The sequence below is a fragment of the Penaeus vannamei genome, chromosome 4, assembly GCF_042767895.1.
Source record: "Penaeus vannamei isolate JL-2024 chromosome 4, ASM4276789v1, whole genome shotgun sequence".
NCBI classification, from domain to species: domain Eukaryota; kingdom Metazoa; phylum Arthropoda; class Malacostraca; order Decapoda; family Penaeidae; genus Penaeus; species Penaeus vannamei.
This window is the reverse complement of record NC_091552.1, coordinates 35,248,121-35,263,251: the sequence shown is the minus strand read 5'-3', so window position 1 is coordinate 35,263,251 and position 15,131 is coordinate 35,248,121. Positions and strand designations below refer to the sequence as shown.

The window sequence follows — 15,131 nt, the reverse complement described above, 5'->3', positions numbered from 1 at the left end:
TTATATGTATGCTTATACTTATGTATTTTGTTGATATACGTAATATATATGTATATACATATGTATATATATATATATTTTTTTCTTTTTGTCAATCTGCCTGTCTATTTATCTAAATCATGTAAATTACTAATACATCAGTACACAAAGACACATGTATATATACGCATTTATATATACTGATTTATATATATAAATCCCTTTCTCTCTCTATATATATCTATATATAATATACACTTACACATATGTGTATGTGCAAAAGAATTATGAAGTATTCCTTGTATCACTTCATACTCTAAGGCCACAGCATTTTTTTTTCTTGAATAGGGCCCGCCGACATTTATTTCCAAGAAAAAAAAAAAAAAATCCCGATTAATTTTTTCAAATTTCCCGCCGATATTGTGACGTCCGCGAAAGAAATAGCAAATGAATAAATATAAATAAATTTGTCTATGATTCATTGTTGTATGGCATCGTTTCTCCCGTCCCTAAAACAAAAATAAAATATATTTGGTGGAAATACCTTACTCTCATGCGTCATGCCATGTCTGTTGTCTATCGTGCCCGTGGTCGGTGGTCGCTTCTGATCAGTACTGGCGTATTTCGCATTATGTTGAATTTCATTTCATATCCTTTTCCTACCTGTACAAAATGGCAATATATATATATATATATATATATATATATATATATATATATATATATATATATATATATATATATATATATATATATATATATGTCGATTTTTTTTCCAAAATAATAAATTCTGGTTGAAAGAATTCTTAGTTTGTATTCTACTCCTAGAAGACTTGCAGTAAGGCAGAATTGTACTTCCTCCAGGTGGGGCTGGAACTGATACATTCCTTTACTTCTGATCTTTGGAAGGTAGGAGGTACACTTGTCTTATTTTGGTGCTGGGGATTTTTTGTCTCCTGCTGATATTTCATCATCACCAGACTTGCCCGCTATTCAAGAAAAGAAATTGCTGTGGCCTAAGCTATGTTTATGAATAATTCAATTTCATTTATAGGATTGCTCTAATGAGTAATTTTTCCTAGTTCGTTGGCCGGCCATACTAGTCCTACGCGAACGTCCTATGAAAACGCTTGTTTTGAATCCGCAGATTCATTGCCAGGGAGCCGTGCGAATCCGTCGTGTGCTGAACAGTTCGTATTCGGTGGTGGTATATGGTGGCCACACTGTAAGTCAACTGTATTCAGGATATATTGCTCAGGCGTGTGGTGAAAATATTACATCAAGAGTCGAATTCAAATATCTACATTTGTTTGTGTATTTGCATATAAATGTATATATAACTTATCAATCTATATGTATACGTGCGTATATATATGCAAATATACGTAATGTTTATATGTATATGTCCATGTATTATATGTATATATATAAATGTGTGTGTGTGAGTGTGTACACGCATGTTTTTATAGAATTGTAGTAAAGAGACAGGTAAATAAATAAGTATCGAAAGGGATCAATTTTAGTCTTTATTGCAAGCTCAGAGGCAGGTTTTCAGTTCTAGTCAGTCACACTTTGCACGAGATTCCAGCCTTTGACTCTTGACAGCTAATCTCTGCTCAGGGAAAGGGAATCACAGTTGCATTTCCTCGTGGTTGTGGATGTGAATTAGAATGTGTAATGGTTTAATGATTGTTCAAGATGAGAAAGGGAACATCAAGTAAATTCATTGAAGACAATTGCTTATATAAAATGAGTGATGGGTGAGTATAAAATGAGTGATGTGAGGTTTTATCTAGCATGAGAAGACGGTGTCGAGCATGACGAAGAGATCCTCCCTTGGAAGGACACACTTGTCGAATCGGACGCTGCACGCCTTGGGGTCGTCCTTGGCGAGGGCGATGGCCTGGTCGTACTCGATGCGGGAGGACTTGAGGTTGTCAGGATTCTCGAAGGCCGTCTTGAAGGTGGACATGGATGGGGTGAGGCTGTCGGCGGGCGTCGCCTCGATCTCACACAGCAACTTGGCGATGCAGCCGGCCGAATCCAGTTCCTTGGCGACGGCCACCTTTGGAGGAAATATATTGGATTAGATACACCGCGCAGTGCGTATCTAGAAATATAATTTGTCCATCTGAACTTGCAATATGAACATTCCTCTTAACATCGTCAGTACATACCTCAGCTTCATCGTCGATCTCCATGGAATCGACGTCCCTCCTGTAACGGCGCTTGAGATGCTTCCCGATAAGAACTCCCTTGAGCACTGCCAGGGCGCCCACGCCCAAAGCTGCTGCTGCAGAAGCAGTGACAGTGGTAGCGGCGATGGTCCCGGCTGCGGCGGTGGTTCCCAAGAGGATGAGAGACTCGGAGGAGGCCCAGAGGCCGCACAGGAGGAGAGCGACGAACACGCGAGAGTTCATGGTCATATTGTGGTTGAAGCTGAAGGAGGAATTTAGTGGTTTAAAAATATGTACGGAAGAATATATGCGGGATGCATTATTTTCTGTCCATAAAATATTATCATTAAGATATTACATCTATGATCGGTATTTACATATCACCATTGACACCAAAAGAAGAGAGAGATTTCTAAAAAGTGGCCCCCTTACCTGCTTGCGTTTCCGGCGAGGGCGTTCAGGATTCTGCTTCGACCCCAGCGCCTCTCCCCGTACTTATGGTGCTGGGAAGGACCCACAGAAGGTGAAGGACCTCGTTCCTATCTGATGGAGGGAATCGCACAAGTTTACCCAAATGTAACGACTGGTCACCCATTTAATGTTCTTCTGGATGTGTGTGATTGAGTACCATATACGCCAAAGAAACTGCATTCCATAGCACTAAAAAACTTTTAACCATCTTTTTTAATCAAACAAAAGGCATATTAATTGTGGAAATGTGTCCCAAAGCTTTTGAGTCTCATAAGATATCTTCTCCGTAATATCTTAGTACTTATATACAGTTTTATACTTGTTAATTATGCTTAACCCCCCACCAAACTAAGAAAAAGCACTGTCCCAAAGTATTTGTTTATCTTATCCGTAATATCTTTGTACTTATATACAGTTTTATACCGGTTGTTATTTATGTATAATCCCCCACCAAAATAAGAAAAAAAAATCTGTCCCAAAGTATTTGTTTACATGGCGTTCTTGCACTCCAAGTCTCGTCGCTTGGAGGCCTTAGAACTTATGGTCAGTGCATTATTTATGCCATTGATTTCAAAGGTTACCAGGGAATGGAAATCAGCATAGCTGAACTTTGTGTTTTCACTGACCTTTCCCAAAAGGTCTTGGGACACGTGCGATTTTTGGATGATTTTTCAGGGTAAAAAAGAACAAAAGGTATGTGAAATGATGTTCATACAACTGTGCATATTGCAGACACACGCACACTCACACACGTGTGCATATATTCGTTTATATATGTGTGCTGTTTATATACAATATATAAATATATATGTATATATATACATACATACATACATATATATATATATATATATATATATATATATATATATGTATATATATACATACATACATACATATATATATATATATATATATATATATATATATATATATATATATGTGTGTGTGTGTGTGTGTGTGTGTGTGTGTGTGTGTGTGTGTGTGTGTGTGTGTGTACATAGGTATATGTATGTATATTACTATTAGTATTGACGCATGGCGATAATCCCGACGGTATCTATATGCATTATGATTATGATATCAGTTATGATAACTATGATTATAATAATAATAATGATAGAAAAGATGATCATAATAACTGCAGTGACAATGATAATAATAGTAATAATGATACTGTTGATGATAGTAATTCTAATATCTGTAAAGAGAATAGAAAAAGTAATAATGATGATATTATCACAATGCTAATAATAATCATAATGATAATGCTGATAATAATATTAATCATACCAATAATCTTGATGATGCTGATAATATCGATAATGATTATGATAAAGATAATGTTAATGGTAATAGAAGCTGTTTTCAAAACATATTTTTTGATCTGGTGTGTTCCTCCTTCGAATGCTTCTATGGCATATTCTAAAACTGTCTATATAAGTATATATGTTTGCATGTGTATGCATGTATACATATTTGCATATGTACATATACATATTTATCGACCTAATTGACTCTACGTATATTTACATTGCAAATGATGCGTATTTCCGCCAATGCAGGTTTCCTGAAAATATAGATATTACCTCACACATGTTTCCTTGCTGTAGTACTCATTCATAGATCTGCAGTTGAGCCTTTTATCTCCCCTTTGATCCTGCTTGTCTGCTGAGGTGAGCTGTCTCGGCAACGAATCGCCTGCTGTTGTCGCATGGGAAGAGTAAAAGGAGGATTTTCGAATTTATGGTATAGGCGTCTCCGTGATAAACTGTGAGAGAAGAAACGGGACATCACTTTTGTTCAGTAAGAAGACAAGAAAGGCATCCAGTCAGTTAGGCAAGGGTGGCAAAGCCAATTCAAGAGTACCTCGTCAACACAGAGAGTGGCCAGTGATGCCAAAACCATCCGTCCCCTGGGAAATGAGCAGGGTAACAAAATTATATTTCATATACAGTCACATGCACACACACACACACACACACACACACACACACACACACACACACACACACATATATATATGTATACAGTATATATATATGTATTTATAGAGCATATATATGTTTATATATGCAACGTATATATGTATATATATTAGTATATATATACTATGTATATAAAGGTATATTCATGGTATATATGTATATATATCAGTATATATATACTATATATATAAAGGTATATTTATGGTATATATGTATATATATCAGGATATAAATTCTATACATATAGTATATAAACTATACATATATATGGACATATATATGCACATATATATGTATGTATAAACATATGTAGATATATGGATGAATATAGTTATATATTACATCACCACTTGCATGCGTATTTAGCGAAGGATTGGAAAATAAATGTAATTTCTCTGAGAAATATGATTTATTTCATTTGATGGTAAGCAAAAATGAATAGCGTTATGAACACTGCAGATATTCACTGTGACTCTCAGGTCCAGTCAGTGACAGTCTGAAAGCTACCTTCGGTCACAGTGACGACTCCGATCCACTCAGTCTGCCTGCGTGTATGCATGGTGATGGTGTGATTGTGAGGTGCTTAGTGTAAGAATGCGGTGCTCATGACTAGCATGAGAAGGTGGAATCCAGCATGAAGGAGAGATCATCCCTGGAGAGGACGCACTTGTCGAAGAGGGCGCTGCAGGCCTTGGCGTCTTTCTTGGCGAACTTGGAGCCGAAGGTGATGGCCAGGTCGTAGACGCCTCGGGATCCCTTGAGGTTGCTGTTGTTGTCGAAGGCGGTCTTGAAGGTGGACATGGCTGGCGTGAGCTGGTCAGCGGACATGGCCTCGATTTCGCACAAGAGCTTGGCCACGCAACCAGCAGAGTCCATCTTCTGGGCCACAGCAATCTGTTGGAGTGAAAAGAATATTAGTAAAGTCCAGAATTCCTTTATGTATGTGCCTTTCATTCCACATACACATAATTGCACAAGTATATTTTTGTGAATGTAATTGATATAAGCGTCAACTTACTTCTGTTGCAACGTCCTCCTCCATGGAATCGACGTCCCTCCTGTAACGGCGCTTCAGATGCTTCCCGATAAGAACTCCCTTGAGCACTGCCAGGGCGCCCACGCCCAAAGCTGCCGCTGCAGAAGCAGTGACAGTGGTAGCGGCGATGGTCCCGGCTGCGGCGGTGGTTCCCAAGAGGATGAAAGACTCGGAGGAGGCCCAGAGGCCGCACAGGAGGAGAGCGACAAACACGCGAGAATTCATGATGGAGGCGGAGTCTGTGAGGAGAAAAGTTGACAGTGAGGCTACGCAGAAAGCTAAAATCGTCAGAAGTCGACGACCTGAGACATCTTCAAGAGTCTCACAGGAAACAATTTCAGAAGAACCAGAAAAGAGGATCTTTGTCCCTTACCTGCTTGTGTTCTGGAGCAGTGAGAGGACGAGTGTGATGGCGGTTCCTGGCAGAGCGCGATATTTATAGCGAGTGGACGGAGGCAGGCGGTTGAAGGACCTGATCCTGGGAGAGAGGGAAAGCGAACGTATCCTATGGTGCAGGTAAGGCCTATTGACGTGAAATTAGTATAGTATTTCAATCCTTACGTACGTGCTTCCTCAACGCATAAATGTGCTTGTATCTGCTTCAATGAACGTTCGTTACGAGACATATGTATTTATATGTATTTGTATGCACATTTTAAATCCACAGACGCTCATGTGTGTGTGTGCATATATATATGTATTTATATGTATGTATGTATAGATGTATATAGATAGATGTTAGATGGATTTACACACACACACATACATACATACTTGCACACACACACACACACACACACACACACACACACATATATATATATATATATATATATATATATATATGTGTGTGTGTGTGTGTGTGTGTGTGTGTGTGTGTGTGTGTGTGTGTGTGTGTGTGTGTACGTGCACATATATACATACATACACATGTGTATACATATGTATGCATACATATATACAATTACATATACACATACACATATGTGTATGTAAGTGTATACAGGTATATGTATATACGTATACGTACAGATCTTTATATCTTTATTTGTTTACGTACTTGTATATGTAAATGTACATATATACATATATATCCATATATATACATGTATATGTGTGTGTGTGTTTATATATGTGAATATATACGCAAAAGTTTATAAAGAAAAGTATATATATGCCTTTCTGAACGTGCTTTTCAAAAGGAAATTATGAGATATGTTTGCATATACTCATGTATTTTGTTGATATACGTAATATATATGTATTTATATATTTTTTTGTCAACCTGCCTATCTATCTAAATCATGTAAATTTCTAATACATCAATAAACAAAGACACATATGTATATATACGCATTTATATATATTGATTTATATATATAAATCCCTTTCTATATTCATATACATATATATATATATATATAATATACACACACACATATGTGTATGTGCAAAAGAATCATGAAGTATTCCTCGTATTACATTATACTCTAAGGCCACAGCATTTTTTTTTCTTTCTTGAATAGTGCCCGCCGAATTTATTTCTAAGAAAATGAAAAAAAAGAAAATCTCGATTATTTTTTTTCAAATTTCACGCCAATATTGTGACGTCCGCGAAAGAAATAGCAAATGAATAAATATAAATCAATTTGTCTATGATTCATTGTGTATGGTATCGTTTCTCCCGTCCCCAAAACAAAAATAAAATATATTTGGCGTAAATACCTTTGCCATGTCTGTTGTCTATCGTGCCCGTGGTCGGTGGTCGCTTCTGATCAGTATTGGCGTATTTCGCATTATACTGAATTTCATTTCATATCCAGAAAGTCCTTTTCCTACCTGTATAAAATGACAATATATATATATATATATATATATATATATATATATATATATATATATATATATATATATATATATATATATATATATATATATATATATATATATATATATATATGTCGATTTCTTTTTCCAATATAATAAATTCTGGTTGAAAGTATTTTTAATTTGTATTCAACTCCTAGAAGACTTGCAGTAAGGCAGAATTGTACTTCCTCCAGGTGGGGCTGGAACTGATACATTCCTTTACTTCTGATCTTTGGAAGGTAGGAGGTACACTTGTCTTATTTTGGTGCTGGGGATTTTTTTTTCCCTTCCGCTAATATGTCATCATCACCAGACTTGCCCGCTATTCCAGAAAAAAAAAAAAAAATTGCCGTGGCCTAAGCGATGTTAATAAATAATTAAATTTCATTTTCAGGAAATGGATTGCTCTATCTAATGAGTAATTTTTTCGTAGTTCGTTAGCCGGCCATGCTAGTCCTATGCGAACGTTCTACGAAAATGCTTGTTTTGAATCCGCGGATGCGGATGCACCGTGTGCTGAACAGTTCCTGTTTGGTGGTGGTATATGCTGGTCACACTGTAATGCAATTGTATTCATAGCGTATTGCTCAGGCGTGCGATGAAAATATTACAGGTAGAGGCGAATTCAGATATCTACATTTGTCTGTGTATATGCATATAAATGTATATATAACCTATCAGTATATATGTATATGTATATATGCATATATATATATATATATATATATATATATATATATATATATATATATATGTGTGTGTGTGTGTGTGTGTGTGTGTGTGTGTCTATACACGAATGTTTTTTATAGAATTATAGTAAAGAGACAGGTAAATAAATAAGTATCGAAAGGGATAAATTTTAGTCTTTATTGCAAGCTCGGAAGCAGGTTTTCAGTTCTAGTCAGTCACTTTGCACGAGATTCCAGCCTTTGACTCTTGACAGCTAATCTCTGCTCTGGGAAAGGGAATCACAGTTGCATTTCCTCATGGTTGTGGTTGTGAATTAGAATGTGTAATGGTTGAATGATTGTTCAAGATGAGAAAGAGAACATCAAGTAAATTCATTGAAGACAATTGCTTATATAAAATGAGTGATGGGTGAGTATAAAATGAGTGATGTGAGGTTTTATCTAGCATGAGAAGACGGTGTCGAGCATGACGAAGAGATCCTCCCTTGAAAGGACACACTTGTTGAATCGGACGCTGCACGCCTTGGGGTCGTCCTTGGCGAGGGCGATGGCCTGGTCGTACTCGATGCGGGAGGACTTGAGGTTGTCGGGATTCTCGAAGGCCGTCTTGAAGGTGGACATGGATGGGGTGAGGCTGTCGGCGGGCGTCGCCTCGATCTCGCACAGCAACTTGGCGATGCAGCCGGCCGAATCCAGTTCCTTGGCGACGGCCACCTTTGGAGGAAATATATTGGATTAGATACACTCCGCGCAGTGTGTAAATATTGATTGTGTTCGATTTAGTTATATATTTTGTCCGTTTCATGCTAACAGCTTGAGGTATGAACCGTCTTAACATCTTCAGTACAAACCTCAACTTCATCGTCGATCTCCATAGAATCGACGTCCCTCCTGTAACGGCGCTTGAGATGCTTCCCGATAAGAACTCCCTTGAGCACTGCCAGGGCGCCCACGCCCAAAGCTGCCGCTGCAGAAGCAGTGACAGTGGTAGCGGCGATGGTTCCGGCTGCGGCGGTGGTTCCCAAGAGGATGAGAGACTCGGAGGAGGCCCAGAGGCCGCACAGGAGGAGAGCGACGAACACGCGAGAGTTCATGGTTATATTGTGGTTGAAGCTGAAGAAAGAATTTAGTGGTTAGAAAAAAAAAAAAAAGATATATATATATACATATATATTTTATGTCGATAAAATGTTATCATTAAGATAGTACAAGTCCATGATCGGTATTTACATATCACCATCGACACTAAAAGAAGTAACAGAGATATTTCTAAAAAGTGGTCCACTGGTCCCGCCCCCGTACCTGCTTGTGTTTCCGGCAAGGGCGCACAGGATTCTGACGGCGATCCTTGCGCCTCTCCCCGTATTTATGGCGCTGGGAAGTACCTGCGGAAGGTGAAGGACCTCGTCCCCTTCTGATGGGGGAAATCGGGTAAGTTCACCCACTTAATGTTATCCTGGTGTGTGTGAATACCATATACGGAAGAGCTTTTCGCTATTTTTTTTCTTATGATTAGATAAAAAGCACATCTATTTTGGAAACGTGTCCCAAGACGTTTGATTTCCACAAGATATAATATTCACAGCAAATAAATGCTTACATATAGTTTTAGAGCCTCTATCTTATGTTGGCTTACAATACATTTTTTCACTTCCATAACTTGTATCCTGGAGGACTACGAACTTACAGCCAGTGTATTATTTATGCTATTGATTTCAAAGGATATAAGTGAAAGGAAATCAGCATAGCTGAACCTTCGGCATTACCTGCCCATGCCAAATAAGTCCTAGGACAAAGGCGATTTTTGGACGATTTCTCAGGGTAAAAACACGGAAAACAAGGTATTGTAACGATTGCCATAGAACTTGGCATGGGTGCACACGCATGTATATATCGTATATATATATATATATATATATATATATATATATATATATATATATATATATATGCAGTATATATGTATATATATATATATATATATATATATATATATATATATATACACATATATGTAAATATATATACATACATACATACATATATATATATATATATATATATATATATATATATATATATATATATATATATATACACACACACACACGCAGATATATATATATGGACATATATCTATATGTATATATATAAGTATATTATATTCACTAATGACGTAGTGGCGATATTCCCAACGTTTTCTATATGTATTATGATAATGTTACTAATAGCGATAACGATAATTATAATGATAGTGATAATGATAAAGATAATGATTATGATAACAACTGTTATGAAAATGGTAGTAATGGTAGTGATAACGATGATGATAACTTTAATAACAAAAGAAATAATAATAATCGTAATGATAAAGAGGTGAATCATATTAGTAATAGCATCAATAATGTTGATAAAATTAATGTTAATGTTGATAACATAGAAAATGTTAAGAATATGATGATAATGTTGTGTTAATACTATTAATGATAATGGTATTGATATTAATGCAATAATGACAATAAAGATGATGATAATGATGATATAATCTAATATGGCCTCACTCTTTATATATAGTTATACATGTCCGTGTGTGCGTGCGAGCGCGCGTGTGTATATGTATATATTTTTATATGTGCATGTGTACATGCATATAGATCTCTACCTATCTACACAGCATGTGTATTTCCGTCCACTTTGGTTCTCTCTAAACAAAAGATTTCCCGAAAGGTCGTTCACGTATTACTTTGTCATAGAACTCATCCGCAGATTTGCAGCTGTCTTTTATATCTCCTTTGGCCGGCTGGTCTGCTGAGGTTAGCTGTCTCGGCAACCTAGCTAATCGCCTGCTGTTGTCGCCATGTGAAAAAGGAAAATGGAGTTTGAGAACTTATAAAGTAGGCATATATATAATGTTATATATATATTTATATAACATTAAATATATGTGTGTACATATATAGATAGATAGGTATATATGTATAGTATATCCAGTATTGATGTAGTTGCGATATTTCCGACTTTTTCTGTATGTATTATGATGATAATATCAGTTATGATATCGGTAATTATAATGGTAGTGATAGTGATAAAGATGACAATAATGATAACTACATTGAGAATGGTAGGAATGCTAATGATAATGACTGTAAGAATTATAATAATAATGGTAATGATAATGATGTGAATTATGTTAATAATACTTATGATACAAATTATCAATAGCATTAATGACGTTAATGATATATATAATGTTAATAATACTTAGAGCGATAATGGTACTGGTGATTATAATGACAATGATGATTAAGATAATGTTTATAATGATAGAATCTAGGGTCTCCCTCCATCGAATGCTTTTAACATGGAATAAAAAGCTCACCATATATATATATATATATATATATATATATATATATATATATATATATATATATATTGATATTGATATGCATGCGTGTGCATGTATGTGCGTGTTTATGCATATGTACATATGCATAACACTCTACCGAAACTTCTCTATAAACTCTAAGGATTTCCCAAAAGGTTGTAACGTTTTACTTTGTTATAGGACTCATCCATATATCTGCAGATTTGTGCCTATTTTCTCTCCCTTGGCCCTGCTGGTCTGCTGAAGTTAGTTGTCTCAGCAACCTAGCAATCGGCTGCTGTTGTCGCCATGTGGAAAAAGTAAAATGGGGATTTCCGAAGTTATGAAATAAGTGTGTCTATGATGTAATCCGAAGGATATTAAACGAAAAGTGGCCAGCATGATATGGCCAAAACCATCCATCCCTTGGGAAATGAACTGTGAACAAAATCAAAGAATCGATAGAGATGTTCTATATGTGCGCACACATTTATACATGCATACACATTCAAAAATGTATATAAATAGATAGGTAGACATATATTTTATATATTCCATTACTTATATACGTATTTAGCGAAGGATTGGAAAATAAATGTATTTTTTCGGAGAAATATGATTTATTTCACTTGATGGTGAGAAAGAATGAATAGCGTTATGAACACTGCAGATATTCACTGTGACTCTCAGGTCCAGTCAGTGACAGTCTGAAAGCTACCTTCGGTCACAGTGACGACTCCGATCCACTCAGTCTGCCTGCGTGTATGCATGGTGATGGTGTGATTGTGAGGTACTTGTGTAAGAATGCGGTGCTCATGACTAGCATGAGAAGGTGGAATCCAGCATGAAGGAGAGATCGTCCCTGGAGAGGACGCACTTGTCGAAGAGGGCGCTGCAGGCCTTGGCGTCTTTCTTGGCGAACTTGGAGCCGAAGGTGATGGCCAGGTCGTAGACGCCTCGGGATCCCTTGAGGTTGCTGTTGTTGTCGAAGGCGGTCTTGAAGGTGGACATGGCTGGCGTGAGCTGGTCAGCGGACATGGCCTCGATTTCGCACAAGAGCTTGGCCACGCAACCAGCAGAGTCCATCTTCTGGGCCACAGCAATCTGTTGGAGTGAAAAGAATATTAGTAAAGTCCAGAATTCCTTTATGTTTGTCTTTCATTCCACATATACATAATTGCACAATTAAATTTTGTGAATGTAATTGATATAAGCGTTAACTTACTTCTGTTGCAACGTCCTCCTCCATGGAATCGACGTCCCTCCTGTAACGGCGCTTCAGATGCTTCCCGATAAGAACTCCCTTGAGCACTGCCAGGGCACCCACGCCCAAAGCTGCCGCTGCAGAAGCAGTGACAGTGGTAGCGGCGATGGTCCCGGCTGCGGCGGTGGTTCCCAAGAGGATGAAAGACTCGGAGGAGGCCCAGAGGCCGCACAGGAGGAGAGCGACAAACACGCGAGAATTCATGATGGTGGCGGAGTCTGAGAGGAGAAAAGTTGACAGTGAGGCTACGCAGAAAGCTAAAATCGTCAGAAGTCGACGATCTGAGACATTCAAGAGTCTTACAGGAAACAATTTCAGAAGAACCAGAAAAGAGGATCTTTGTCCCTTACCTGCTTGTGTTCTGGAGCAGTGAGAGGACGAGTGTGATGTTGGTTCCAAGCAGAGCGCGATATTTATAGCGAGTGGACGGAGGCAAGGGGGGTGAAGGACCTGATCCTGGGTGAGAGGGAAAGCGAACGTATCCTATGGTGCAGGTAAGGCCTATTGACGTTAAATTAGTATAGTATTTCAGTCCTTACGTACGTGCTTCCTCAACGCATAAATGTGCTTGTATCTGCTTCTCTGAACGTTCGTTACAAGACATCGCTTTATATGTATTTGTATGCACATTTTAAATCCACAGACGCTCGTGTGTGGGTGTGTGCATATATATATATATATATATATATATATATATATATATATATATATGTATATAGATAGCTGTTAGATGGATTTACACACACATACATACATACACTTGCTCACATATATATGTGTGTGTGTACGTGCACATATATACATACATACACATGTGTATACATATGCATGCATACATATATACAATTACATATACACATGCACATACGTGTATGTAAGTGTATAAGTGTATACAGGTATATGTATATACATTTACGTTCAGATCTTTATATCTTTATTAGCGTACGTACTTGTATATATAAATGTATATATATATACATATGTATACATGTATATGTGTCTCTGTGTTTGTATATGTTAATATATACACACAAATTTATATAGAAAAGTATATATATGCCTTTCTGAACGTGCTTTTCAAAAGGAAATTATATGTATGCTTATACTTATGTATTTTGTTGATATACGTAATATATATGTATATACATATGTATATATATATATTTTTTTCTTTTTGTCAACCTGCCTGTCTATTTATCTAAATCATGTAAATTACTAATACATCAGTACACAAAGACACATGTATATATACGCATTTATATATACTGATTTATATATATAAATCCCTTTCTCTCTATATATATATCTATATATAATATACACTTACACATATGTGTATGTGCAAAAGAATTATGAAGTATTCCTCGTATCACTTCATACTCTAAGGCCACAGCATTTTTTATTTTCTTGAATAGTGCCCGCCGACATTTATTTCCAAGAAAAAAAAAAAAAAGAAAATCCCGATTAATTTTTTCAAATTTCCCGCCGATATTGTGACGTCCGCGAAAGAAATAGCAAATGAATAAATATAAATCAATTTGTCTATGATTCATTGTGTATGGCATCGTTTCTCCCGTCCCCAAAACAAAAATAAAATATATTTGGTGGAAATACCTTACTCTCATGCGTCATGCCATGTCTGTTGTCTATCGTGCCCGTGGTCGGTGGTCGCTTCTGATCAGTACTGGCGTATTTCGCATTATGTTGAATTTCATTTCATATCCTTTTCCTACCTGTACAAAATGGCAATATATATATATATATATATATATATATATATATATATATATATATATATATATATATATATATACATATATATTTAAGTCGATTTTTTTTCCAAAATAATAAATTCTGGTTGAAAGAATTCTTAGTTTGTATTCAACTCCTAGAAGACTTGCAGTAAGGCAGAATTGTACTTCCTCCAGGTGGGGCTGGAACTGATACATTTCTTTACTTCTGATCTTTGGAAGGTAGGAGGTACACTTGTCTTATTTTGGTGCTGGGGATTTTTTGTCTCCTCCCGCCGATATTTCATCATCACCAGACTTGCCCGCTATTCAAGGAAAAAAAATTGCTGTGGCCTAAGCTATGTTTATGAATAATTCAATTACATTTATAGGATTGCTCTAATGAGTAATTTTTCCTAGTTCGTTAGCCGGCCATACTAGTCCTACGCGAACGTCCTATGAAAACGCTTATTTTGAATCCGCAGATTCATCGCCAGGGAGCCGTGCGAATCCGTCGTGTGCTGAACAGTTCGTATTCGGTGGTGGTATATGGTGGCCACA

General features: G+C 36.8%; 4 protein-coding genes across 4 annotated transcripts; all 4 read right to left on the bottom strand.

The window, feature by feature from the left end:
• Window positions 1–1,497: 1,497 nt before the first annotated feature.
• On the bottom strand, window positions 1,498–2,751 carry LOC113812371 (uncharacterized). The gene is made up of 3 exons (XM_070121420.1): window positions 2,675–2,751; window positions 2,157–2,418; window positions 1,498–2,044 (listed from the first exon to the last, which is right to left on the bottom strand). Exons 1-3 carry the CDS (start codon window positions 2,749–2,751, stop codon window positions 1,772–1,774), a joined length of 612 nt encoding a protein of 203 aa, XP_069977521.1. The 3' UTR covers window positions 1,498–1,771.
• A 2,473-nt stretch (window positions 2,752–5,224) lies between these two features.
• On the bottom strand, window positions 5,225–5,876 carry LOC113812382 (uncharacterized). The gene is made up of 2 exons (XM_027364253.2): window positions 5,634–5,876; window positions 5,225–5,509 (listed from the first exon to the last, which is right to left on the bottom strand). Exons 1-2 carry the CDS (start codon window positions 5,874–5,876, stop codon window positions 5,225–5,227), a joined length of 528 nt encoding a protein of 175 aa, XP_027220054.2.
• A 2,514-nt stretch (window positions 5,877–8,390) lies between these two features.
• On the bottom strand, window positions 8,391–9,319 carry LOC113812380 (uncharacterized). The gene is made up of 2 exons (XM_027364251.2): window positions 9,061–9,319; window positions 8,391–8,923 (listed from the first exon to the last, which is right to left on the bottom strand). The coding sequence occupies exons 1-2, from the start codon at window positions 9,301–9,303 to the stop codon at window positions 8,651–8,653; spliced, it is 516 nt and encodes a 171-aa protein (XP_027220052.2). The 5' UTR covers window positions 9,304–9,319; the 3' UTR covers window positions 8,391–8,650.
• A 2,874-nt stretch (window positions 9,320–12,193) lies between these two features.
• On the bottom strand, window positions 12,194–13,444 carry LOC138861620 (uncharacterized). Its single transcript, XM_070121419.1, has 4 exons — window positions 13,397–13,444; window positions 13,191–13,296; window positions 12,802–13,058; window positions 12,194–12,680 (listed from the first exon to the last, which is right to left on the bottom strand). Exons 1-4 carry the CDS (start codon window positions 13,442–13,444, stop codon window positions 12,396–12,398), a joined length of 696 nt encoding a protein of 231 aa, XP_069977520.1. The 3' UTR covers window positions 12,194–12,395.
• Between the last annotated feature and the right edge of the window lie 1,687 nt (window positions 13,445–15,131).